The sequence below is a fragment of the Gadus macrocephalus genome, chromosome 10, assembly GCF_031168955.1.
Source record: "Gadus macrocephalus chromosome 10, ASM3116895v1".
NCBI lineage: Eukaryota > Metazoa > Chordata > Actinopteri > Gadiformes > Gadidae > Gadus > Gadus macrocephalus.
Genome location: NC_082391.1, coordinates 20,737,218 through 20,764,867, shown reverse-complemented (window position 1 = coordinate 20,764,867; position 27,650 = coordinate 20,737,218). Strand labels below are relative to the sequence as shown.

Below are 27,650 nucleotides of genomic sequence, written 5' to 3'. Positions count from 1 at the left end.
TAAAATGGTCCAGATTATTTCCACCAACAACCATAGCACAACATTCAAATTCATCAATCCAAACTGACATCACAACGTGCCAAAATCATTACTTAAGCCTCATGAGAGGACACAGACTCCCTGCTTAATAGACTTTAGTGGCGGGTTTCTCTCACAGCAGAATACAGACTCTCCTTAGTCCGTTCACTGTTCTTTTTCCCCCTTTTGGTTTTCCTGCCAGGGAAATCCAACGCTGCGTAATTCAAGGAATCCGTTTCCCTGTCCTACAACAGAGAACTGTGTATTACTAACAAACATCTGAGACGTCAGGATTGTTGCAGTGAAGTTTAAGAACATGCATTTTTTTCATGACCAATATTAAATACCTATTACAATGTTTTAGAAAAGATAAAACATTAAATAACAATAAACATATTATATTCATTTCTAACCCTGCTAGTGAGAAGAATTGAGTGGCACAAAGCAGTGCCAGAGATCGCAGCCAACTGAATGCTCCCCCTCACCAACGCCACTGCAGCAGCCAGGGCGGCCTGTGCTGGGACTACAAGGGGCCAGTACCCCCAAAGTGACGGTGGCACCATCTCGATGCTGCTCGAGCATCCAGGTGTGAAGTGATAAGGTTCCTTACTCAATATATTGAGTCATTAATTGTATCCATATGTTATTTAGTCTGTCAATCTTTAGGCCCTGGCTTACATGTCGGATAGCAGTAAAGTGAATCCGAAATTGTGTGCGCGTGTGCGGATTGGTCACATTCTTCAAGAATATTCAGTTATCTGCGTCCGAGAGAAGGTTAAGCTTCCCAAACTTATAGTATAGCTATAAGCCATGGTATGAAGGGCCTCTTCAAATAGAACATCACTCATAATAACACTCATACACTAACGGGTTGTAGCCATGGGAATAATAGCCCCCCCAACCCGTATTTTCCAAACTTTTTAACATTGATTTAACAAATTAGATATAATCAAACTTTTAACTTTAACATTTTTTTGTCTCAAATGAGAACATATGCACGTCTTCATTTTTACAGTTCTTCGAGATAATGAATTTCAAGTATACATATTGTACACAATGCAATGAGTACCTGTTGTTCCTGAATCCCTGAGTCAGTTGCCACATGGTAGGAGGAACTCAGTGTTCCTGAAGATAAGAACAGAAGAATAATTACTTTTTTCATGCTATTGTTTGTAGCAATTCATGTCGGTCAGGCTTCAAAAACTATAGTAATTACTTATTTTCACCAAAAATATTAATAATCAACAATTAAAAAACGGCAGCAGGTTTCTGTAAAATACAATATGCCATAGATTCAGGATGGGGATCTCTAACCTGTCCTGAGGTCATATCATGTCACAGCAGAAAGCTTATTAGTGTAGAATGTACTCTACCTTTGCAATGCTCACAAACTAGTTTTTTATTTCTGGTTAGAAAGAGGATTATGATCACAACCAGACAGCAAGCCAACAGTATTCCAAGCACCACGGAAACCAGATGCTTGTTGGGTTCTAGAATCAGACAATCTACAATGGGTCATCTGGAAGCTGCAGAATAGTATGGAAGGCAAGATAATGTCACCTAAAATAATAAATCATGAACGATATTTATATTATAGTTGATAAACATTAATTAGCTGGTAAGTCAGATATCCTGAAAGTAGGAAGTGGAATGTAATAACCTGTTTTATCTTGCTTTTCTTCATCCGTCGTGATTTTGTGATCTGCAAAATAAATGCAAATAATCATCATCGAAAGGGACTAAGTCAATATGTTTAGGGTTCCATCAGCGAAAGTAAACAATTACTCATGATATTGAAAGCAAAACATTGAAAAAGGTTTACATTTTACCTTTGACAGAAAGAAAAATGCCATTAGTCCAACTGTCAGAAAAATGTTGTCGACAGAAATAGTTTGCTTCATCATCTTTAGTTACATTTTGAAGGATCAGATTGAATTCAGAAACCCCTTCTTCCACTGTGAATGTTAAATTAAAGGGAGGAAAAAATTGAATTTTTTCTAACATTCTTCGAGCGATTGTTTGGGGAACATATCCATGAGATTGTTTGTACCAGTCAATCTTATCTTCGCTCTTCACTTCTTTTTTCATTGCTCTACAATGTAAAGTAACCTTATCTCCAAGTTCTGCTTTGATTTCAGAAACTGAACGAGGAATGTCTTCGGTCTCAACCGGCACTAAAAATAAAGAAAGACAAAAATAAGTAATAAACCTACATGCTACAATGCAAGTGACAATTATTTAATAATTTACATGAAAAAGTTGATTTGAAGCGTAATTGTACTTACATGCTGCAATCAGAATTGCTATTGCAAAATAACTTGCCATCATCATCATCACGTTTTTACTGCTGATTGAGCTCTGGACTCAAGTGACAGTTTAGACCGACGTGTTCATGCCATACATCAATTGTGATTGGCTGGACCTTCGAGACTGAACAAGCCAATGATTCACTTAGTTTTCAGAGATGCATATCAAAAGCGGAACTTAAAAAACATTAGCCGTTAAATGTGTTTCTGTATTTCCTCTATAAGACGCACATTGAAAGCTACAATTGAGATAATGTCTTCAATATGATGTCAATGATAATTTATATTTCTCATATTTGTAATGAATGTGAAGTTCCAACTAGTCCAGAACTCAGCAACTATGTTTCTCTACTGGTTCTAACAATCATTCTGTAGCCCCTTACGAGTCAGTGTGCGGCCTTTCTCCTCAGGCAGGACCCTCCTTGATAAGTCTCAGCTCATGTCCAGAGGTGACCGTTCCTACTCCATCAGAGCCCGTCAGGCTTGGGGAACCATGCTAGAGGACATACGGCTGGCAGAATGGGCAACATCTTTTTTTTTCTCAACTTATGACTCACAATCATGCCTTTCTATTTAAAGTATAGGTACATTTACACTGTTCTGTGAAAAAGTCACACACACATACACGCTTGTGGTCGAGGTATGAGATGGGGGCTGTGGCTGGCCATGTCGTTGTCACAAGGCAACACCAAAACTTTTAAGCATAAATAGACCTTACTGATGGCTTCAACAGGATGCGTTGCTCTTGTTCTTCAGAAACATTCAATGAAAGTAGGCTTTGAGTGAAATACTTTCTGCATTTAAAAAAGCATTTGTTCAAGCAAACTTTTAATAGGCTCTAGCAGAAGAAATGAGGCGGAACAATAAATGCGAGAGAATATTTTGTCACTCGCAGAACTCAACAGAACAATCGGTTAATACCACCACTCATTTCACGCATTTGTCAAAGGCTTTGTTATAAGTGATGGTCATTTTCCACTCAGTTGTATTTTTAATACCAGTAACTTAACACCTACTTGAGTACAATTTCATCAAAGTTACATTACTTCAATAACTAAGTACGATTTTTCGGTAGTCCATCCACCTCTGGACACACACACACACACACACACACACACACACACACACACACACACACACACACACACACACACACACACACACACACACACACACACACACACAAAGTAAAATAGAGTTCAGTACAGGAGAAGATCTTTATCATTAAACCATGTTAATTTTATAGACCTGCCTTTTTGTGATTCCTTTCTTGGGGTAGGATGAGGTAAGTAAACCCCTTTGTGTTTTTCATCTCATAGGTTTTTCACTGTTACACACATTAGGTTGGAGGTGTGTCCTGTCCACTGCATCCATAGCTGTTCTTGTTTTTTAAAGTGTCTATCTTTCTACCAGGTGTGGTGTTAACAAGCTATTTTAAATCTAAAAGTGTGACCTCAGTGGGCGGGTTCACTCAGATGTGTGACAGACAGATCAACTGCAGCCTACAGCTCAACGTGGTCCACCAATCGGCTCCTCCCATCTGGGTGGACCCTCCCCCTTTATTTTTGCATAAACACCACCAAGCCAAATGATATTACGACCGCATGAAACCTACAATTCAATGATCTAGGCAGTGTACATTGCTAATTAGAAACTGCTTTTTTTTATTTGTTGCATTTATTTTTATTTATTTCATTCATTTCCCACAAAGCAGTTCGTCTAGCAGTGTTGTGTCGAACGTCAAGATCACAATTTCCTTGACCATTCCAACTAATATCAGTTTACACATTCTAGCAACAATAAGTTTTGCTTAATATCAATAGTTAAAGTAGGCTTAGAGATATTTATACATTTTGAACCAAATATCACCTATTTGCATAAGCATGTAAGGTTGATAGATGACATAACAACGTAAAATGACGTGTCAACTCTGAATACTTTCAAACGTTTGTTAGTAATACAGCAATTATTAACAATAACAATTATTACGCACTTCATCAATATAAACTTACAAAAAACGAATGCAAACATATTGATAAGTCGCATAAAGTAAATTTATCTGATCAAAAGTAAGTTGCAAAATGAACACAATGCATTCGCATTAGGTCTCTTAGCAATGGCTGAATGGATCTACACTAGGAAACCCAAAATTATATGCTTGCTCGTCACCATTAAAAATATATATATTTTGAACCAAACCCCTTTCCAGCGCTGTTAAATTGTTGTTATATTTGAGCTTAGTCAGAATCATATTATTTATTGTCTTTCATATCTTAACTTGAGCTTGTACTTTTTAGCCCTTTTAGAAAAGTAATGCACATCCACCAGATCAAACTATATTAGGACGTGGTTGATGGACTTCAGTGGCAGGTTTCTCTCACAGCAGAATCCTCACTCTCCTGAGTCCTTTCACTTTTCTTCTTCCCTCCTTCGATTTTTTCTGCCGGAGAACTCCAACGCTGCGTAGTTCAAGGAATCAGTTTCCCCGTCCTAAAACAAAGAACTGTATTACTCACAAACAGGAGGAAGGATTCACAGTTGACATGGCATGTTTTGTTGTTAAGTCATCTAAAAACCTTCTATGCCTATCCAAATAGTTCTTATTTGGTTCAAAATGTATAAACTCTTGCTATATAACTACTATAACTATTGTACATGAAATATTCTGCTGAATCAATGCACGTGATCCTGCACACTGAGACCTCTCTATCTAAGCGGTGGGGATGCTCTTAAACCTGTCCTGATATGAGCTCTGGTGTTGAGTGTGCTGTAGTGTTACAATGCTCACACACCTGTAATGAATGATTAGAATGAGGATTATAATCACAAGCAGACAGCAAGCCAACATTATCCGATGCACCGAGATCACCAGATGCCTGTAGGGTTCTAGAATTAGATAATCGACAATGGGTCATCGGGAAGCTTTAGAACTCAAAGTATTTTTATTTCGATATAATATGATGGAAGTTAAGAAAATGTCAGGCAATTTAAATGATGTGTTGTGTCCCAGCATTTGAATGACCAATATTTATATAATATTTGATAAACATTAGTTAGTAAGTCAAATATACTGACAGTAGGAAGTGGAATGTAATAACCTGTTACATCATGCTTGTCATTAACCTTCGTTACGTTTTGATCTGCAAAATAAATGCAAATAATCATCATCAAAAGGGACAAAGTCAAATATTTGTAGGAATATTATGGAATGGAAGGTGAGATAATGTCACGCAAAATAATAAATGAATGATATTTATATTATATTTGATAAATTTAGTTAATAAGTCAGATATACTGAAAGTAGGAAGTGGAATGTATTAACCTGTTACATCTTGCTTTTCATTAACCTTCGTTACGTTTTGATCTGCAAAATAAATGCAAATAATCATCATCAAAAGGGACAAAGTCAAATATTTGTAGGAATATTATGGAATGGAAGGTGAGATAATGTCACGCAAAATAATAAATGAACGATATTTATATTATGTTTGATAAATTTAGTTAATAAGTCAGATATACTGAAAGTAGGAAGTGGAATGTATTAACCTGTTTCATCTTGCTTTTCATCTATCTTCATGACATTTTTATCTGCAAAATAACTGCAAATAATCATCAAAAGGGCCAAAGTCAATATGTTGAGGCTTCTTTTAGCAAATGTAAACTATTACTCATAATATTGAAAGCAAAACATTAAAGAGGGTTTACGTTTTACCTTTGACAGACAGAAATATGCCATTAGTCCAACTGTCAGAAAATTGTTGTCGACAGAAATAGTTTGCTTCATCGCCTTTAGTTACACTTTGAATGATCAGATTGAAATCAGAAACCCCTTCTTCCATTGTGAATGTTAAATTAAAGGGAGGAAAAAAAAAAAAAATTCCTAGCACTCTTCGAGCGACTGTTTGGGGAACATATCCATGAGATTGTTTGTACCAGTCAAACTTATCGTCTTTTTTCATTACTTTAAAATTTAAAGTAACCTTATCGCCATGTTCTGCTTTTATTTCAGAAACCGAAAGAGGAATGTCTTCGGTCTCAACCGGCACTAAAAATAAAGAAATATGAAAATATGAAATATGCATACATGCTACGATGCAAGTGACAATTGTTTAATAATTAACATGAAAAAGTTGATTTGAAGCGTAATTGTACTTACATGATGCAATCAAAATTGTCATTGCAAAATAAATGGTCAAGATCATCATGTTTTTACTGCTGATTGAGCTCTGGACTCAAGTGACAGATTTGGACCAACATGCGATGCATCAATTATGATTGGCTGGACCTTGGAGACTGAATGAGCCAATTATTAGTTTTTGGAGATGCATATCAAAACAGAAACTTAAAAAACATTGACCGTTAAATGTGTTTCTGTATTTACTCTTTTCAACACACATAGAAAGCTAGTATTTCGATAATCTTTTCAATATGATGACGAAGAAAATTTGTGTTCTTTCATTTTTTAAATAAATCGGATGTTCCAACTCGTCCAGAATTCAATTTCAAGTTTCTCTACTGGTTCTAACAGCCCATTCCCCATCGCAAATCCTTGCTTCTCCATTGAAGTTTAAAATGTATTTGAAATGTTGTAAATAACATTTAAATCATTCTGTAGCCCCTTACGAGTCAGTGTGCAGCCTTTCTCCTCAGGCAGGACCCTCCTTGATGTAACAAAGTCTCAGCTCATATCCAGAGGTGACCGTTCCTACTCCATCAGAGCAGAATGGCAGAATGGGCAAGATCTTTTACCAATAGTCACTCAACTTATGACTCACAATCATGCCTTTCTATTTAAAGTATAGGTACATTTACACTGTTCTGGAAAAAAAGCACCCACACACATAGACACACATACACGCTTGTGGTCGAGGTATGAGATGGGGACTGTGGCTGGCCATGTCGTTGTCACAAGGCAACACCAAAACTTGCAAGCATAAATAGACCTTACTGATGGCTCCAACAGGATGCGTTGCTCTTGTTCTTCAGAAACATTCAAAGACGTATTGTTTCCTGTCATGCACTGAACCTTAAAGTTGGGTGTTGAACAAAGGATGATTGTAATAAGTAGGCTTTAAGTGAAATACTTTCTGCATTTAAAAAGGCATTTTTTCAAGTACTCTTTTAATAGGCTCTAGCAGAAGAAATGAGGCGCAACAATATATCCAAAATAATATTTTATCTTAAGGCCCACCCACAACACTGAATGGGTCAATCGGTTAATTCCACCATTTTGCACATTTGTCAAAGGCTTTGTCATAAGTAATAGTAATTTTCAACTCATTTGTATTTTTAATACCAGCAGCTTAACACCTACTTGAGTACAATTTCATCAAAGTTACATTACTTCAATACCTAAGAAAGATTTTTCGGTACTCCATCCACCTCTGGAGACACCCGCACACGCACACACACACCCACACTCACTCACTCACTCACTCACTCACTCACTCACTCACTCACTCACTCACTCACTCACTCACTCACTCACTCACTCACTCACTCACTCACTCACTCTCAATTTAACCGAAAAGTAATGTATAGACATCCAGGACACAGGGTGGTGATGTTAAAACCGGTTTATTGTAGTTTGAGTATAATGATACTGTGCACCTCACGTCAGTAGCCAAAAATATTTTTTGTGTGTAGTGTCAGTTAAGGTATATGAATATGCACGCCAGCCTACCAGTTGATGCAGTCCACCAGTCAAACCCTTCCAGCTGGTTGGATACACCCACATTGTGTTGTCAAAAAGGGATATATTTGGAACCGGCTCATCAAGTTGACACCTTGTGGTAAAATAGGGGTAATCTCTTTCCCGCCTTTATTACTTCCTAAATCGTTGTACTAATTGTTAATAGTCACAAAGCACATACCATGCTATACCACTTAACATAATTGTGGCAGCCTTTACTTTAAATTAAAAACAATAAACATTTCCAAGTGTTATTTTTATAACATTAGTTGCAATTATTTTTCCCAGTACTTTTCCCACCAAGCAGTCCGTCTAACTGATTTGTTTAGAGCATGGAGCTCCTAACATCAATACCACAATTTCTTTGTCCATTCCAACTAATATCAGTTTACATTAGTTTTTACATCGTGTTATCCTTTACTCGAAATAATTTGATTTGATCAAATTTGTTAGTTATTTTTCTGAACATTTAGCACAATGCAATGCTGCTTAGCTCTATTTGTAAACAGCAATGCCTGTAAGTTTCTACAAACTCAGAAATAGAAATGTATGTGGGTTCATCCGCATTAAAAACAAATAGTTTGAAATGAACCACCTTCCAGGGTTGTAAAGTTCTATTTGAGCTTATTATCTTATCTTAAGCTTTCACTTTTTAAACCTTGAGCAATTTACTGCACCTGAACCGGATTACAATATTAAGGAATTATATTCAAACTATATTAGGACCTGGTTGATGGACTTCAGTGGCCGGTTTCTCTCACAGCAGAATACAAACTCTCCTGAGTTCTTTCACTGTTCTTCTTCCTTCCTTTGGTTTTCCTGCCAGAGAACTCCAAAGCTGCGTAGTTCAAGGAATCATTTTCCCTTTCCTACAACAGAGAACGGTGTCTTACTACCAATCATTGCAGGGAATACAATCAAACTAATGTACTTGTGTACTCATATAAAAAGGCCAAGAACATGCAGGTTTGTACCATAACACGGCAAGTAGGTAAACGCTATCCAGAAGATATTGCAATAAAACCAATATCAGCCTTCCTAAAAATGTAATTAATTGAACTAATATTATCATACCCTTTATCCACTTTCCATATGTATCATACCCATGCCATTAACCATTAGTTATGCTTGATGATGATTAATTCATGAACGTATACATTGGGGAAAAAAAACACACAATGCCGATGTACCTGTTGTTCTTGAATCACTGAGGCATCTGAAACGTGGTAGGAGGCTCTGGGATTTCCTGACAATAACAACAGAAGATTATTTACTTTGGAAAATTAAGTTTCTATTGTTAATGTAATGTTTCGTAGAACCCTGAGGTTAAAACAGTTTTAAACTTTAACGTGTAATTATATATAGATATGTAAAAGATGTGTAAAACAATTAAGTCCAAAAAACTGGAGCTAGATATCTGTATATATGTATGTATGTATATACCTATTTTTAAATTTCTCTATCTCTATCAAACATGCAGATCTCTAACCTTTCCTGAGATCAAATGAAGTCACATCAGTAGGCTAAGTGTAGAATGTACTGTACCTTTGCAATTCTCAGAAACTTGCTTTTTATTTCTTGTTATGAACTGCATTATATTCCCACCCAGACAGCAAGCGAACAGTATTCCAAGCACCACGGTGAGCAGATTAATGTAGGGTTCTAGAATTAGAGGTGAAGATTTAGATCTCATGGTAACTTCTATAAACAATTACACAATTACCCAATTACACATCATATAAAGGAAAGGGATCTTCATGAAAAAGTTTTTCAGAAAAAAAGTACATTATTTCCATAATGTTAAATTGAGAAAAACATTGAGATTCATTGTCAAGCAAATAAATAACCAATATCGTACACAATATTATAATTCTATCATAATTAAAAGTTATCGCTTAAACAAGTATTATAAAAAAAGAAATATTCTCGAGGTAAGAAGTCAAATATATTGACCTGTTAGGTCCAGTTTAGTTCCATTTCCAAACACAACTTCCCCGCATGCTGCCAGGGCACAGTAGTAAGTCCCAGCATCAGAGGAGTCTACATTGTTCTTGGGGAGAGTGTAGACACAGCTCTGTGGAGCAGACGAAGGCCCAGAACTATTCTGACATTCACCAGTCCTGTTCCCATTCATGTAAATGGCAGCAGGGTGAGATGGTCCTGATCTGAACCAGTACACACTGGGTTCCCCTTGGCACTGGTTACTGTGGTCCGTCCTCTGGGAGGTAATAGAGCACTGGAGAGCCACAGGGTCTCCCAGCTGAGCTGATGCAGACACAGGCTGTTGGACCACAGTCTGGGAGACAAACCTCTGGTCACTGGGATCTGAACAGTTAAATACAACGATCATCATAACAAACAAACCAAATATCTTTGCGGTTCCATCAGAAAAAAATGTATTTTCGATCATGATAATTGAAACAAGAAATATCTAACTAATACAAGATTTACCTTTGACAGTCAGGAAAACGCCAATAATCCAAATGTCTTCACGTTGTCTTTTTTGATTACAGAAATAATTTGCTTCATCCTCTTTTTGAACGTTGCTGATTGTCAAATTGAAGTTACTTCCTTCTCCTACTGTGACCCTCGACGTAAAGGACGGTTTAATCTTATTTGATCCATAACTTCTGTTAGCTACCATTTGGGGATTATATCCCAGAGATTGCTTAAACCAGATCATCCCTTCATTAATATTCCGGTCTTTCAAAAGTGTACAATCCAGAGTGACAGTATCTCCAAGTTTAGCTTCTTTCAAATAGAGTGATTCAGGATCCTCTTGGGTTTGAATCAGCACTAAAACATAAAGAAAAACAAGAAAGAAACATACATCACTATTGTTGTATATTTACTATACAAAATGGAATAATATCCTTCTTCAAGAATTACGATATATTTTTTATCAACAAACACCTCAATAATGTGTACACATTAAAACAGTACTTACATGCAGTACGCAGAATCGTCATTGCTAAAAACATTGTCATAGTTTGATGCTGAACCAACGCTGGACTAACTGAAGTGAATGATTCTCAATTTAGACTAACATTTACATTTCCTGGGACCACTGTGATTGGCTGGAACTTAGAAGCTCTAGATGAGGCAAGCCAATGATCCAGTTAGCTTTCTGTGAGGTGTAGTTCATGTCATATCTATATCTAAACTGAACACTGATAACCTACGTCGTTCACTTTGTTTTCATCTATCGGACATTGAAAGCTCTCCCTGATGAGGAATACATTTGATTTTGCTTCCTACACAAACGCGCACACACACACACACACACACACACACAGTTGACATAGCTTACATGCCTGATCATTAGTTAGTATGAAGACAGAAATGGGGAGTACTGTATTGGAAAACAAATCTAGAGACATGTTAATCATGTCACATTGTTATGAGTCTGATAGAAAATTGGGAAATGTTTGTATTACCATTATCAGTAGTAGTAGAAGCAACAGTGGTAGTAACAGTAACATTAGTAGCAGACACTGTAGCATTAGTAGTAGTTGAAAAACACTGAAAGTGTGGAGTTAAAATGCACATCTCTGTGACCTAAGACAGATCTTATAGAATGAGTTTAAATGAACCTCAGCTATGGATGAAGGGAGATATTGATGTGATCTGTGTTGGAGCAACTCCGAGAAGCTCAAGGCTTTTATAAGCCCCAACGTAAGTGGCAGTTTATACAACAAGCCCATGAAAGATAACACTTTAGGTTCTTCTTCCTTTAATCTTTATCCCTATAGTGTATGTGTTTTAACCACTGGTTTGTTAACAAAGAGTGAGGCAGCAAGTGGGAGGCGGGGCGGAGGCTGGTCATGTCTTTGTTTTTAAACACCACCACAACTCTTAACCATGAATAGACCTGACTCTGGTCTCAACAGGATGTGTTGCTAAGGTTCTGCAGACACCAAACTTGAAATGGTGAAATGGTTATATATTCCCAGTAATATATATATTACTGACTGAACCTGAATGGTCACTGTCAGTTTAGTGAACAGGGAATGATTTTTATTGTAGCATAGTATGTTATCTGGTACGTGCTTTAATAAAGAGTCAAGTCAAATAATTAAGGTAGTTGTTACCACCAATTTGGATGACAGTCTTAATGAAGTGATTGATTGATTTTATTTCAGTTGTACTAATATCTAATATAAGTACTCATTTGGGATCCTATTGCAATGGAGACAACAGTTGCTACATGAGTCCATTCCAGAGACACATAGCCACCATTCATACACAGCCAAGGATGTCATGTCTCTGTCTTGTCAGGTGTTAAGTGCAGGGCATGTCCTCGTTTTTATATCTTCTTTGTGTTCTTCCCCTTCTCTCTCTGGAGTCATCTCTGTACACATATCTACTGGCATGTTCCAGGTCATATGGAGATGATATCTATACATATATTATGTATGTATATATATATATATATATATATTTAAGCAATAGATCACGCCAGGCTGTGGTATGTGCTCATTATACCACTGTGAAGGGGGTCGCCGGCCCTCCGCTGTGCGTCGGGCCGGACAACGCCCCTTAACAGTGGTATAATGAGCACATGCCACTGACTGAAGTGATCTATTGCTTTTATACAACGGTTACTGTTATGGCGAAACGAAAGTCATAGACACACTACATTTAAAAAGAAACCAAGAAAGTCAAAGTAGCCGTTTTATTAAAGACTACCAAAAAGTAGTCCCTCCTGGCTGCCGCTATGCATCGACGGTCGCTATGCAACACACTTTAGCGTCCCTCCGAGAGAAGGCTCCGATAGAGCGGTTCGCCGGCAATTTATCCTATGGAGCAGTTCACTCGTCGATTTTAGGCTTCAGTGAACTGTGCTATTTATTTTATACAACTGTTAAAATTATGGCAAAATGACTCCACACACACACACTAGTAAAAACACGGTTGTATTCTTTGACACTTTCCACTTCAAGGCGCGGAGTGATACTTTCACAAAATGATTGGGCGTCATAGCAGTTATGTATATGCTCATTATACAACAGTTAGGAACCAATCAGATCTCTGGATTCAGGCCCCCCGTTGTATAAATATATATAATCTCCATATGACTATATATATCGCCAAGCTATCCTTGTTGATTACTGTTAAAATAATAAATTTAAAATCTACATACAAGTGAAAATGATCAGGCATTTATTTTGTCTATGTATGGAAACTGTTCCGAACCGTAACCCGAAACCATTCCGTATCTTATCAAACCTTGTGTTTTGTGAACCGTTTCACCCCTAAATACACCAATATATGTATAACCTCATTTCAGAAGCCAAAAATGTTTGTTTACATGGGTGTGAGGTGTCAGTCAAGATGTATGAAAATCAACTCCAGCCTACCAGTTGACGCAGTGCACAAGTCAAACCCTTCCAGCTGGTTGGATACGCCCACATTGTGTTACAAAGGGGTTATGTTTAGAAATGGCAAGTTGATAACTTGTGCTAAAACAGGGGTCCTCTATGTTAATGATTCAGCATCGTCTCTTGCATTACTCTTTCCTGCCTTTCGCATCCTAAATTGTTGTAATCATTTTAAAAAGTCACCAATCAGATGCTATACAACTTAACATAATTGTGGCAGCCTTCCCTTTAAATTAAAAACAATGTACATTTCCAAGTTTTATTTTTTATAAGATTAGTTGCAATCATTTTCTCAGTTATTTTCCCACAAAGCAGTCCATCTAACTAAGTTGTTTAGAACATTACGTCAAGAAAATAATATTAATTATAATAATATTTTGATCTGATCATATTTGTTATTTAAGTGAGTATGGTTTTGCTGAACATTATACACAAAACAATGCTGCTTAGGGATATTTGTATACAGCAATGCCTGAAAGTTTCTATAAACTCCAAAAAAGAAATGTATGTGGGTTCATCCACATTTAAAACACATAGTTTGAACTTAACCACCTTCTAGAGTTATGAAGAGCTATTTGAGCTTCTTATCTCATCTTTCACTTTTTACACCTAGGTTTCTCTCACAGCGGAATACAGACACTCCTGAGTCCTTTCACTGTTCTTCTTCCTTCCTTTGGATTGCCTGTCGGAGAACTCCAACACACCGTAGTTCAAGGAATCTGCTTCCTCCTCATACAACAGAGAACTTGGTCTTACTACCAAACGCTGAAGACAACACAATCATACTAATGTACCTCTGTCTTCATATACAAAAGCTATGCAGGTTTAATTCTAGGTACACAACACCAGGTTGCTAAACTTTATCCAGAAAGGTAGTTGGATATTGCAATAAAAACAATATTAGACTTCCTCAAAATGCACTATAGAAAGCCCCAGATATTACTACTTTTAAAATCAAATGTTATGTCCATATGTTCATTCCCAAAGCACTAAATATTAGTTATGCTTGATGATTAATTACATACCCATGATAAAAAAGATACAGAATGCTGACGTACCTGTTGTTCTTGTATCACTGAGGCATGTAAAACATGGTAGGAGTCTTTTGGATTTCCTGTAAATAACAAGGGAAAAAGAATATTCACTTTTTAAGATAACATTTATATTGTTAATGCTATGTTTCATAGAACCCTGATATAAAAACTATTTCAATGTTTACATGTAAATATATATGTAAAAACAATGTAGAATTTAAAATACAATGTATCAACTTCTAAACTTCGCTATCTCTATCCAACATGGGGATCTCTAACCTGTACTGAGGTCATATGAAGTCAAACCAGTAGGCTAGAATGTCAAATAAGTGTAGAATCTATTGTACCTTTGCAATGCTCACAAACTTTATTTTTATTTCTGGATATGAACTGGATAATATTCCCAACCAGACAGCAAGCCAACAGTATTCCAAGCACCACTGTAACCAGATGTCTGTAGGGTTCTAGAATTAAAAGCGAAGATTTAGATCTCATGGTATCTCTTCTATAAACCAGTACACATCATATAATGGAAGGTGAGATAATTGTTCATGAAAAACTTCAATATTTTCAGAATGTTGAATAAAGGAAATGATTTAGATTCATGTCCCAGTAAATAAATTATAAATATTATAAATATGAATCTATTATAATTGAAAGTAATTTAATAAACTAAAAGTAAGAAGTCAAATATATTGACCTGTTATGTCCAGCTTGGTTCCATTTCCAAACACAACTTCCCCACATGCTGCCAGGGCACAGTAGTAGGTCCCAGCATCAGAGGAGTCTACATTGTTCTTGGGGAGAGTGTAGACACAGCTCTGTGGAGCAGACGGAGGCCCAGAACTATGCTGACATTCACCACTCCTGTTCCCATTCATGTAAATGGCAGCAGGGTGAGATGGTCCTGATCTGAACCAGTACACACTGGGTTCCCCTTGGCACTGGTTAGTGTGGTCCGTCCTCTGGGAGGTAATAGAGCACTGGAGAGCCACAGGGTCTCCCAGCTGAGCTGATGCTGACACAGGCTGTTGGACCACAGCCTGGGAGACAAATCTCTGGGCATTGGGATCTGAACAGTTAAATAAAACACTTCATAAGTAACAAGCCAAATATCTTAGTGGCTCTTAGCAGAGAAAATGTATATATTCAATCATGATATTTAAAATAAACTAGTATCTAGACTAAAATATGATTTACCTTTGATGGTCAGGAAAACACCATTATTCCAAATCTTTTGATGTTGTTCTCCTTGGTTACAGAAATAATTTCCTTCATCCTCTTTTTGAACGTTGACGATTGTCAAATAGAAGTTACTTCCTTCTCCCACAGTGAACCTTGACATAAAGGGCGGTTGAATCTCATTTGATATATAATATCTGCTTGCTACCATTTGGGGATTATATCCCAGAGATTGCTTATGCCAGAATAATATTTTAATGTTATTCTGGTCATTCAAAGCTAGACAATCCAGAGTAACATTATCTCCAATTTCAACTGTCTTTAAATAGAGTGATTGAGGATCCTCTTCGGTCTGAATCAGCACTAAAAATGCAAGGAAAAACAAGAACTTATGAACTTGGTATGGTTGTATGTTTAGTATACAAAAACGTCCTACTGTAAAATTACAATATATTTTTTCTTCACCAAACACCTCAATAATGTAGACTTCATTAAAACAGTACTTACATGCAGTATTCAGAATTATTATTGCTAAAAGCGTTGTCATGGTTTAATGCTGAACCAGCGCTGGACTCACTGAAGTGAATGATTCTGACTTTAGACTAACATTTACACATCCTGGGACCACTGTGATTGGCTGAAACATGGAGGCACTTGATGAGGCAAGCCAATGATTTCTGTGAGGTGTAGTTCAGGTCATATTTAAATCTATCCTAAACACTGAAAACGTATGTTGTTCATTTTGTTTTCATCTATGTGGCAATAAAAGCTGGCAATTGATAAATATTTCCCCTGATGCTTGAAACATTTGATTTCACTTGCTGATATTTTTTATCAATGTTATGAACATCTATTTCAATAATAAATATCACTCGCACACACACACACACACACACACACACACACACACACACACACACACACACACACACACACACACACACACACACACACACACACACACACACACAGTTGACGTTGCTTACATTCCTGATCGGTATTGGAAAACAATTCAAGGCATATGTCTATTTTATCACTTTTTGACATTGTTATGACATTGGGGTGGAAAGAAGCATCACACAATCCAATACAATTAATGTATTACTATCATCAGCAGAATTAATAGAAGCAGTAGCATTAGTGGCAGACAGAAAAAGTTTGAATGTTTGAGTACCAAACTGAACCCCAGCTATGGCTGGAGGGATATTGATGCACTCAGTGTTGGAGCAACTCCACGAAGCTCAAACCTTTTATAACCACCAGTGTAAAGTGGCAGTTAATACAAAAAGCCAATGAAAGGGATTAGTTCCTTTAATCTTTTGCACTTCAGTGTGTATGTTTTAACTACTGGTCTGTGAACAGAGAGTGGAGCAGCAAGTGGAGCAGGGTGGTGTCTTTGTTTTCGACACACCACCACAACTCCTAACCATGCCAGGATGTGTTGCTGTAAAGTTCATCAGAAACCAACCATGAAATGGTCGTGTTCCCATCACTGACTGAACCTGAATGGGGACAGTCAGGGTTCACAAGCAATAGATTTACATTCAGGGCAGATAGCAGACAGTTTCATCCAAAGCGACTTGCAACCATTCATACACACATTCAGGGCGGAGGCAACCATGTAAGGCAACTGCCAGCTCGTCAGGAGCAGTTAAAGGTCATTCACACTACATGCGTCCGTTGACGTATCTCATTGACTTTGCATGGGACGCTCTCAAAATGCATTGTGGGTCCGTCCGTTCTGTCGGTTCCGTGGCCTAGGTCAAAAGTTGAGAATTGTTCAACTTTTCAGGCAGCGACGGATCCGTCGGCCAATCAAATCGCCGGCATGCAAAAACAAGCAGGAAGAAGCAGGAAAAATCTGGCAGTTATATTTTTTAAAAGAAATGTGGAATCGATAGGATTGTTTTTAGTCAGCTGATCTTTTGTATTCATATCCACACATCGGCTTTGTTAGCGGGAAGGGATTTGATTGGCTGCGGGCTGTGTCTACGAAAACTAGTTCCATCTACGTCAGACACGCCCTCAGTCATCCGTCGACGGACGCGTGCAGTGTGAATGTAAGGTAACGCGCCGTGCCCACTACCTCCTTCAGTCAACGGACGTGGGAAGGCGTTGCTGACTGATGGGGGAGTAGTCTTTGCAGAGGCATCCGTCAGCCAATCAAATCGCTTCGCCGGGTTCTTCCCGCTACTTCCTGCTTGTTGCGATGCAAGATGACCCGCTTTCCCGCTTTCCAGTATCGTCAGAGCCCGAGTCGCGTCACAGTGCTTAAATTTGCAGACGCGATCTGATTGGATGACGGATCCGTCGCTGCCGAAAAAGTTGAACATTTTTCAACTTCTTGACTGAGCCGAAGGCTCCAACGGAACGGACGGAGTCTCGCTCAGGGACACCTCAACACTCAGCTAGGAGGAGCCGGGGATCGAACTAGCAACCGGCTCATCCTCCCGAGCTACTTTTACACAGCAAGCCAACCGTATCCAAAGCACAAAGACCGCTGGATGACAGCTGGGGTGTAGAATCAGACAATCTGCAATGGGTCGTCATGAATCTGCAGAACTCTTCATATTCTTCCTGTAATCTGTACCAATACATTCAAGACCTTTGGTCATTGTTATCTGCATTGCTAAGTACAATGATAATCATTTAAAGGAGCTAAGTAGATAGAGTTAGGGTTTTTTTAAAATTGAAGGTTTTTAATACAGGTTTAACAGACCTTTGATATGTTTACATTGGTGGGTACAATTCCAGGCCTACACTACGAGAGTAACGTGTAACGTTTTTAATGTTTTTTGAAGGGGAAGTCTCAATAAATGGTGACAAAGAGGGTTACCAAAAATACTTAGACAGCCTTAATACATACCTGGGTGTCCCACCCAAGTTAAATCTATGTGAGGGAAACTGTTCATTAGCTCAGTGGCTGTATGATACACTTTTCATAGTGGCTTTGTAGAGAGCTACATCGATATTGATATATCATATCTCTAAAAGCCTTTCTATATCACAAAGTTCACCGGAAGTGAGGGGTTAAAGCGGAAATGATGTCATTGACATGAAACATCACCCAATGAATTAGACCTTTTTCCTAAGATTAAAAGAAATATGTATCTGGGTTTGAACATTGTTGAATACTTTTTGGATAACAAATTAAATAACAGAGGTTTGAATGCGGAAATGTTGCACATCATACCTTTAAGTAAGTGTTTCTTCCTGTCATCTCTCTCACTAGAGTGTACAGAGCAGGAAACAGAGAGGGAGGCGCCAAGTGGAGAGACAGGGCTGTGTCTGGCCATGTCTCCGCCTCTCGACACACCACCACATCTCTGAACCATAGACAGACCTGACCGTAGGTCTCAACAGGATGTGTTGCTCACGTACTTCAGAAACCAACCATGTTATTTCCCATCACTAACTCAACCTGAGTTGTAATCATTTTACTTTTGCTTGCATCTACTTTTTAGATTATTATAGGGGTAAGAATGAATTGTTCAGTTTCATTCACAGATACTAATATCTTAATCAAGGTATAACTTTGAGGTCCCGACACATAACAACCATTCATACAAAGCCAACCTATATTATGGAAGTCAGCTCCTCCCAGCCAGGTGGACCCTCCCCCATTGGGATGTCACAAAGGGATTCTTAAATGGTACTTCAACATGACACTATCCTAACAATGACAATGTTTGTACTTTTTTGATTTGTTTAGCATCAGCAAGTTATGTTTAAATAACTACACCCACCTCGAGGGCCATTTGGATTGTAACCCACGAAACCTGCAATTCAATGATCGAGGCTGTTTTCATTGCAAATTATAAACAAACATTTCAAACTTTTTGCATTTACTTCTAATTTCAAATTTCCCAAAGAGAAGCCACTAGCTGAGATGTTTAGAGCATGGAGCTAATAACGTTAAGTTCAACATTTCTTTGTCCATGTGTCAGAGACCTTAGTCACTATAAACTTACAAACTAAATACAAACAGAATCGTAAGTGAAATGAAGCAATTTGATCTGATCAAAAGGAGAATTTTACTGAAAATCGCACACAATGCAAGCATTTTTGGTCTATTTGCAATGGCTGACAGTGTCTACATTAGAAACCCAAGATGACGTGCTTCATCATCTCCATTAAAAAAAAAGAAAATAGTTTGAACCGAACCCCCTTACAGTGCTGTACACAGTTGTGCTATTTGTGCTTTGTCAGAATCATATTATTTATTGTATCTTATATCTTAACTTTAGCTTTTTATCCCTTTTTAGAAATGTAATGCACATGATCATCCACCAGATCAAACTATACTAGGACCTGGTTGATGGACTTCAGTGGCGCGTTTCTCTCACATCAGAATACAGACTCTCCTCAGTCCGTTCACTGTTCTTTTTCCCCTTTTTGGTTTTCCTGCCAGGGAAATCCAACGCTGCGTAATTCAAGGAACTCGTTTCCCTGTCCTACAACAGAGAACTGTGTGTTACTAAACATCTGAGATGTCAGGATTGTTGCAGTGAAGTCAATAACATGCATTTTTATCAAAACCAATAGTAAATACCTTGAACAATGTTCTAGAAAAGATTAAACATCACATCTGTATACTTAACCGTTTATTTATATATATATTTTTTTTTGTACTGTTTTCTGTTTTTCTCTTTTTTAGATATTAACAATAGGTTAAATGTTGTGTGTTGTGTAGGTTAAGTGTTGTACATAGAGAGCTAAGGGACCGAAGTCAAATTCCTCGTTTGTTCGCAAACCTGGCCAATAAAGCTGAATCTGAATCTGAATCTGAATCTGAATAACAATATTTTTTTTTTTATTATTTTCCAACCCTGCTAGTGAGAAGAATTGAGAGGCACATAGCAACGCCACAGATAAGAGCCAACTCAATGCTCCCCGCTACGACGCAGCAGAAGCTAGGGCGGCCAGTAATAGACTGCAAGGGGCCAGTACTTCCAAAAGGATGGCGTCATGAGTCATGAAGTGATAAGGTTCCTTATCACTTGTCTTAAATTGTATTCATATGTTATTTAGTCTGTAAATCTGTAGGCCATAGCTTACAAGTGAAATAGCAGTAAAGTGGTTCCAAAATCGTGCGTGTTTGTGTAGATTTGTTGCATTTCTCAAGAATATTCAGATTCCAGCGTCCGAGAGAGGGTTAAGCTTCCCTCTTATTAACTCTTATAGTATAGCTATAAGCCACGGTATGAAGGGCTTCTTCATAGATAACATCACTCATAATAACACTCATACATTAACGGTTTGTAGCCATGGGGATAATAGCCCCCCAACCCCCTTTTTCTTCATGGAACTCTTAGCCCAAAACCCTTTTTTATTCCCACATCGGGTTCAAATTCAGGCTGAAACACGAGGTTCACTTCCACTTTCATTTAAACATACATTCTCTCAAGAGCCGTTTATCAGTTCTGGGCTCTGTGACAGAGGACCATCTCCCTAAGTAGATATAATTCTGGGGCAACAAAAGCAACAATTCTCATTTTTGTACACCATCTACAACATACGTATGAATAACGTATTTAACATCTGTCTGGCATGCCCGTTCCACTAGATTCCACTATTTCAATTTTTTTTTACATTGATTTAACGAATTAGATATAACCAAACTTCTAATTTTGCAGAAATGAAAACATTTGCACATCTTCATTTTAATTGTTCTTCTCGATTATGAATTTCAATACATACATATTAAACACATTGCCATGAATACCTGTTGTTCCTGGATCACTGAGTCAGTTGCAACATGGTTAGAGGAACTCAGTATTCCTGATGATAAAAAAAGTTTAACAATTACTGTTTTTAATGACATCGTTTGTAGCAATTCATGCCGGTCAGGCTTCAAAAAAAAAAAACTGCAGCCAGGGTTCTTTAAAATACTATATGCCAAAGTTTCAGTATGTATACTACAAATGTATCGATCAAAGCGGTTGGGGATCTCTAACCTGTCCTAAGGTCATATCAAGTCACAGCAGTAGGCTTATTAGTATAGAATTACTCTACCTTTGCCATGCTCCCAAACTTGCTTTTTATTTCTGGTTATGAATTGGACTATATTCCCAACCAGGCAGCAAGCCAACAGTATTCCAAGCACCACGGTAACCAGATGAGGGTAGGTTTCTAGAATTACAAGCAAAGATTTAGATCCCTCTGTATCTTTTATGAACAATTTTACATTATATATTGGAAGGTGATTTTCCTGAAAGTTTTTCATGAAAATTATTTTCAGAATGTTAAATTAAGGAAAACATTGAGACTCATTTTCAAGCAAATAATAACAAATTTTATACTTCTATTATTCTATTATAATAAAAAATGATTGAATAAACAAGTATTATAAAAAAATATATATTCTAGAAGTAAGAAGTCACATTTATTGACCTGTTATGTCCATCTTAGTTCCACTTCCAAACACAACTTCCCCACATGCTGCCAGGGCACAGTAGTAAGTCCCAGCATCAGAGGAGTCTACATTGTTCTTGGGGAGAGTGTAGACACAGCTCTGTGGAGCAGACGGAGGCACAGAACTATTCTGACATTCACCAGTCCTGTTTCCATTCATGTAAATGGCAGCAGGGTGAGATGGTCCTGATCTGAACCAGTACACACTGGGTTCCCCTTGGCACTGGTTACTGTGGTCCGTCCTCTGGGAGGTAATAGAGCACTGGAGAGCCACAGGGTCTCCCAGTTGAGCTGATGCAGACACAGGCTGTTGGACCACAGTCTGGGAGACAAACCTCTGGTCATTGGGATCTGAACAGTTAAATACAATGATCATAATTTAAATGAACGAAGTAGATATATTTGCGTTTGATTTGAAATGTTAAGATTTTTCCTCATGACGTAGAAACAAGCATTGAAAAATATATCACGAACCTTTGACAGATAAAAATATGCCGCTCCAACAGTCAGATAAACCTTCTTGACAAAAATAGATTCCTTCATCCTCTTTAGTTATGGATCTGAATTTAAGATTAAAGGCAAGAAACCCTTTGTCCACTGTGAACCTTGAATTAAATCTGGGATAAACTGTCACTGAATCATTCACTTTAGAAGCGACTGTTTGAGGCACAAATCCCAGAGATTGCTTATACCAATATACGTTGCATATTCCTTTTTGTAAAGCTGCACAATGTAGAGTTACATTATCTCCAAGCTCTGCTGTTTGCACAGACAACAAAGAAGGATCCTTTTTGGTCTCAATCGGCGCTAAAAATAAAGTAGAAATAACCACAATGAATAACCACTTGTTATATTTAGAATTGTAACCAAATTAACTTTTTTGAAGAGGAGTTTTACTTACATGCTTCTCTCAGAATTATCAAAGCAAACAATATTGCTAACATTGTTGCGTTTTGGTGCTGTACTATACTGCACTCACTGATAGATTGACTGTAAGGACTACTATTGTTATACCATAGATCAACTGTGATTGGCTGGAAGTTAGAGCACTGAATGATGCCAGCCAATGATCCACTTCTAGTCTACCCTAACCACTACACTGTCCTTCCCTCCACTTGACAAACCAACAACCCTCCTTTTGTCCTATCGATAGACATTTTAAGACATGAGTGTCTCTCTGTACCATTACATTCATAGGAAATTATATGAAATACAAAATGAGTGCCATGGACGACTATGATTGTTAAAGAGCCACTGAAAGACACGAGCCATGATCTGATTAATTTGCTGTGAGGTGCAGTTCTCATTCGAGTTTAGTCTAAGCTGAACCCTAAAAACATCAGTTGTACATGCAGTAATTTTTTCATTTTGATCCATTTGATAAAATATGTTCACCAGAGCAGCAGGGGCTTGACGTTGTATTGACTGGGCAGTGGCTCATCTCCATGTCTGGCCACCATTGTACATTGTATTGTATTGTGTTGTATTGTATTATAGTTCTTAACTGTGTAGCAACTGCAGTAGCTGCTATCATTGCTGTAACACGGGGAATTGGTTAGCCTAGCGATTGTTGTACTTGCACTTGGTTCTATGAACATCCTTACTGTACCGACAGCGGTATATTGTGTTATATTGTATACAAATGTACTTATTTGGATAAAAGCGTCTGCTAATGCCCTAAATGTAAATGTAAATGTTTTCATTCTCCCTGTCGGCATTCTTGAATATTTAAGATGACCAACCTCTTACCAGATCGCTAATGACATGTATCAGAATTTCCTGTAGGTGGAGTTGGATCAAAACATATATTTATGAATAAGTAGACTATACTAGTGCTATAAACAACTATAACAAAAGATTTGGGAGGGAAAATACTTTTGAAACCTTTTTTTTAATGTGTTATATAATTAAATAATTATATTTACATGTCAGTAGCCAAAAATACTTTTGACATGAGTTTGAGCTGTCAGTTAAGATATATGAAAATCAACTCTAGCCTACCAGTTGATGCCGTCCACCAGTCAAACCCTTCCAGCTGGTTGGATACGCCCACATTGTGTTATCAAAAAGGGATATATTTTGAAATGGCTCATCAAGTCGCCCCGCCCATTCTGCTGGGCGATTTGAGTTCGCCCTGCAGAAGGGTCTGGAGAAGAGCAATACATTTCTTTCTAGTTGCGATACGTTTTTGCGGGAGCCAATCACCAAGCTGGCTTCTCCCCCTGGCGTGCTATTGGCTGGTTTGACACAATGATGACAGGGAAGCGACTTCAAGCAGCCAATTGCGTACAGAGTCATTTGAATTAGGCCCATTGATCACGCCTTTTGTGCTGAAGAAAATGACAGCTTCCCCAGACCAACGTGCAATCTACGACCGAGCTTGGTCTGGCAATAGCCAGGCTAGTAAAATAGGGATCCTCTCTTTCCTGCCTTTATTACATCCTAGATTGTTGTATTTATTGTAAATAGTCACCAATCACATGCTGCATCACTTAACATAATTGTGGCAGCCTTGACTTTAAATGAAAAACAATGAACATTTCAAAGCGTTATTTTTATAACATTATTTGCAATTATTTTCCCAGCACTTTTCCAACAAAGCAGTCAGTCTAACTGAGTTGTTTAGAGGATGGAGCTCATAACGTGAAGATCACAATTTCTTTGTCCATTCCAACTAATATCAGTTTACATTACATTAACTTTAGTTTTTACATAATGTTATCTTTCACCCTAAATAATTGTATCTGATCTAATTCGTTAGTTACGTTATTTAGTTATTTTTCTGAACATTTAACACAATGCTTAGCTCTATTAGTAAACAGCAGTTTCCATAAGTTTCTATATGCTCTAAAATATAAATGTATCTGGGTTCATCCACATTTTAAACACATAGTTTGAAATAAACCACCTTCCAGGGTTATAAGGTTTTATTTGAGCTTCTTATCTTATCTTAAGCTTTCACCTTTTAAACCTTGAGCAATATACCGCACCTGAACTGGATCCCAACATTGAGGAATTACAGATACAAACTATATTAGGACCTGGTTGATGGACTTCATTGGCCGGTTTCTCTCACAGCAGAATACAGACACTCCTGAGTCCTTTCACTGTTCTTCTGCCTTCCTTTGGTTTTTCTGCCAGAGAACTCCAACACTCCGTAGTTCAAGGAATCAGTTTCCCCGTCCTACAACAGAGGACTGTGTCAGACTACCAAATTTTGAAGAGAATACAATAAAACTAGTGTCATTGTATCTTCATAAACAAAGGCCGGTTCATGCAGTTAGATGTTGCAATAAAAACAATATCAACCTTCCTAAAAATGTAGTTAATTAAACTAAAATGATCATACCCATTATCCACTTTCCATATGTATCATACCCAAGCCATTAAATATTAGTTATGCTTGATGATGATTAATTAATGAACGTATACATTCTAAAAAACACACACAATGCCGATGTACCTGTTGTTCTTGAATCACTGAGGCAGGTGAAACATGGTAGGAGGCTCTGGGATTTCCTGAAAATAACAACGGAAGAAGAATATTTACTTTTGACGATTATGTTTCTATTGTTAATGTAATGTTTTGTAGAACCCTGATGTTCAAACAGTCATAAATGTTTACGGGTAAATATTTATAGGTAAAACAATTAAGTCCAAAAAAATGGGGCTAGATGTCTGTAAATTATGCAATGTACCCATTTCTAAAATTCTCTATCAAACATCTCTGACCTGTCCTGAGATCATATGAAGTCACATCAGTAGGCTTAGTGTAGAATGTACTGTACCTTTGCAATGCTCACAAACTTGCTTTTTATTTCTGGTTACGAACTGGATTATATTCCCACCCAGACAGCAAGCCAACAGAATTCCAAGCACCACGGTAACCGGATTAATGTAGGGTTCTAGAAAGAAAAGAAGATTTAGATCTCATGGTATCTGCTGTAAAGAATTACACATCATATAATGGAAGGGGATTTTCATGAAAAAGTACAATATTTTCACGATGTTAAGTTAAGGAAAACATTGCGATTCATTATCGAGCAAATAAAGAAAAAATATTATACTTAATATTATTATTCTATTATAATTAAAAGTTATCTAATAGACAAGTATTATAAATAAAATAAATATTCTGGAAGTAGGAAGTAATATATATCGACCTGTTAGGTCCAGCTTAGTTCCATTTCCAAACACAACTTCCCCGCATGCTGCCAGGGCACAGTAGTAAGTCCCAGCATCAGAGGAGTCTACATTGTTCTTGGGGAGAGTGTAGACACAGCTCTGTGGAGCAGACGGAGGCCCAGAACTATTCTGACATTCACCAGTCCTGTTCCCATTCATGTAAATGGCAGCAGGGTGAGATGGTCCTGATCCAGATCTGAACCAGTACACACTGGGTTCCCCTTGGCACTGGTTACTGTGGTCCGTCCTCTGGGAGGTAATAGAGCACTGGAGAGCCACAGGGTCTCCCAGCTGAGCTGATGCAGACACAGGCTGTTGGACCACAGTCTGGGAGACAAACCTCTGGTCATTTGGATCTACACAGGGAAATAATATAATTATCATAAGAAACAACCAAATTCTTTGCTGTTCGTTCAGGGAAAATATATTTCCGATAATGACATTGAATAAAAAAAAGAAATTCAATAATATATAATTTACCTTTGACTGTCAGGAAAACACCATTTTTCCAAAGGTTTTTTTGGTAACTTCCTTGATTACAGAAATAATTTGCTTCATCCTCTTTTTTAACGTTGGTGATTGTCAAATTGAAGTTACTTCCTTCTCCCACTGTGACCCTCAATGTTAAGGATGGGTGAATCGTTGATCCATAATATCTGTTAGCTACCATTTGGGGATTAAATCCCAGAGATTGCTTATACCAGTTCAACACTTCATTAATATTCTGGTCTTTAAAGACTGTACAATCCAGAGTGACAGTATCTCCAAGTTTAGCTTCTTTCCAATAGAGTGGTTGAGGATCCTCTTGGGTCTGAATCAGCACTAAAACATAAAGAAAACAAGAAAGAAACATACATCACTATTGTTGTATATTTACTATACAAAATGGAATTACATCCTACTTCAAGAATTACGATTATCAACAAACACCACAATAATGTACACACATTAAAACAGTACTTACATGCCGTACTCAGAATCATCATTGCTAAAAACCTTGTCATAGTTTGATGCTGAACCAATGCTGGACTCACTGAAGTGAATGATTCTGAATTTAGACTAACATTTACATTTCCTGGGACCACTGTGATTGGCTGGAACTTAGAGGCACTTGATGAGGCAAGCCAATGATCCAGTTAGCTTTCTGTGAGGTGTAGTTCATGTCATATTTAAATCCAAACTGAACACTGAAAATCTAAGTTGTTCACTTTGTTTTCATCCATGGGACATTGAAAGCTTTCCCTGATGAGGAATACATTTGATTTTGCTTTCTACACAAACACACGTACGCACGCACACACACACACACACACACACACACACACACACACACACACACACACACACACACACACACACACACACACACACACACACACACACACACACACACACACACACACAGTTGATATAGCTTACATGCCTGATCATTAGTTAG

The 27,650-nt window shown here is 37.7% G+C and overlaps 3 protein-coding genes and 2 long non-coding RNA genes across 6 annotated transcripts; all 5 read right to left on the bottom strand.

Moving 5' to 3' along the window:
* Positions 1–139: 139 nt before the first annotated feature.
* Positions 140–1,608, bottom strand: LOC132466130 (uncharacterized). Its single transcript, XR_009527754.1, has 3 exons — positions 1,392–1,608; positions 1,088–1,143; positions 140–263 (listed from the first exon to the last, which is right to left on the bottom strand). It is a non-coding gene; the product is annotated as an uncharacterized LOC132466130 (long non-coding RNA).
* A 2,360-nt stretch (positions 1,609–3,968) lies between these two features.
* Positions 3,969–7,474, bottom strand: LOC132466127 (uncharacterized). The gene is made up of 8 exons (XR_009527751.1): positions 6,948–7,474; positions 6,481–6,617; positions 6,037–6,369; positions 5,871–5,912; positions 5,647–5,688; positions 5,423–5,464; positions 5,117–5,210; positions 3,969–4,814 (listed from the first exon to the last, which is right to left on the bottom strand). It is a non-coding gene; the product is annotated as an uncharacterized LOC132466127 (long non-coding RNA).
* A 416-nt stretch (positions 7,475–7,890) lies between these two features.
* Positions 7,891–22,372, bottom strand: LOC132466556 (uncharacterized). The gene is made up of 7 exons (XM_060063803.1): positions 22,235–22,372; positions 22,007–22,127; positions 17,082–17,115; positions 15,132–15,523; positions 9,562–9,678; positions 9,207–9,262; positions 7,891–8,885 (listed from the first exon to the last, which is right to left on the bottom strand). Exons 1-7 carry the CDS (start codon positions 22,370–22,372, stop codon positions 8,757–8,759), a joined length of 987 nt encoding a protein of 328 aa, XP_059919786.1. The 3' UTR covers positions 7,891–8,756.
* On the bottom strand, positions 9,711–11,156 carry LOC132466125 (uncharacterized). Its single transcript, XM_060063173.1, has 3 exons — positions 10,964–11,156; positions 10,468–10,812; positions 9,711–10,341 (listed from the first exon to the last, which is right to left on the bottom strand). The coding sequence occupies exons 1-3, from the start codon at positions 11,001–11,003 to the stop codon at positions 9,956–9,958; spliced, it is 771 nt and encodes a 256-aa protein (XP_059919156.1). The 5' UTR covers positions 11,004–11,156; the 3' UTR covers positions 9,711–9,955.
* Positions 22,373–22,384: 12 nt separating the features above from the next.
* Positions 22,385–27,449, bottom strand: LOC132466121 (uncharacterized). Of its 2 annotated transcripts, XR_009527750.1 has the most exons (7): positions 27,177–27,449; positions 26,693–27,034; positions 26,191–26,568; positions 25,816–25,932; positions 25,491–25,546; positions 22,929–25,211; positions 22,385–22,834 (listed from the first exon to the last, which is right to left on the bottom strand). XR_009527750.1 is itself a non-coding variant. In XM_060063169.1 (6 exons), the coding sequence occupies exons 1-6, from the start codon at positions 27,214–27,216 to the stop codon at positions 25,083–25,085; spliced, it is 1,062 nt and encodes a 353-aa protein (XP_059919152.1). In that variant the 5' UTR covers positions 27,217–27,449; the 3' UTR covers positions 22,385–25,082. The 2 variants fall into 2 exon arrangements, 1 of the variants encoding a protein (XP_059919152.1); XM_060063169.1 differs by having other exon boundaries at positions 22,385–25,211.
* Positions 27,450–27,650: the final 201 nt, after the last annotated feature.

Bases quoted from the DNA above. Each gene is read 5' to 3' on its own strand.
- LOC132466125 (XM_060063173.1), bottom strand. From the start codon at position 11,003: ATGACAATGTTTTTAGCAATGACGATTCTGCGTACTGCAT. The intron at 10,813-10,963 runs GTAAGTACTGTT...TTTATGTTTTAG, and splicing joins GACGATTCTGCGTACTGCAT to TGCTGATTCAAACCCAAGAG. The intron at 10,342-10,467 runs GTAAATCTTGTA...TTAACTGTTCAG, and splicing joins CGTTTTCCTGACTGTCAAAG to ATCCCAGTGACCAGAGGTTT.
- LOC132466556 (XM_060063803.1), bottom strand. From the start codon at position 22,372: ATGACCAGAGGTTTGTCTCCCAGACTGTGGTCCAACAGCCTGTGTCTG. The intron at 9,679-15,131 runs GTCAATATATTT...CTCTAATTCTAG, and splicing joins AACCAAGCTGGACATAACAG to AACCCTACATTAATCTGCTC. The intron at 8,886-9,206 runs GTACATCGGCAT...TCTCTGTTGTAG, and splicing joins CAGTGATTCAAGAACAACAG to GAAAGGGAAAATGATTCCTT.
- LOC132466121 (XM_060063169.1), bottom strand. From the start codon at position 27,216: ATGACAAGGTTTTTAGCAATGATGATTCTGAGTACGGCAT. The intron at 25,933-26,190 runs GTCGATATATAT...TTTTCTTTCTAG, and splicing joins AACTAAGCTGGACCTAACAG to AACCCTACATTAATCCGGTT. The intron at 25,212-25,490 runs GTACATCGGCAT...CCTCTGTTGTAG, and splicing joins CAGTGATTCAAGAACAACAG to GACGGGGAAACTGATTCCTT.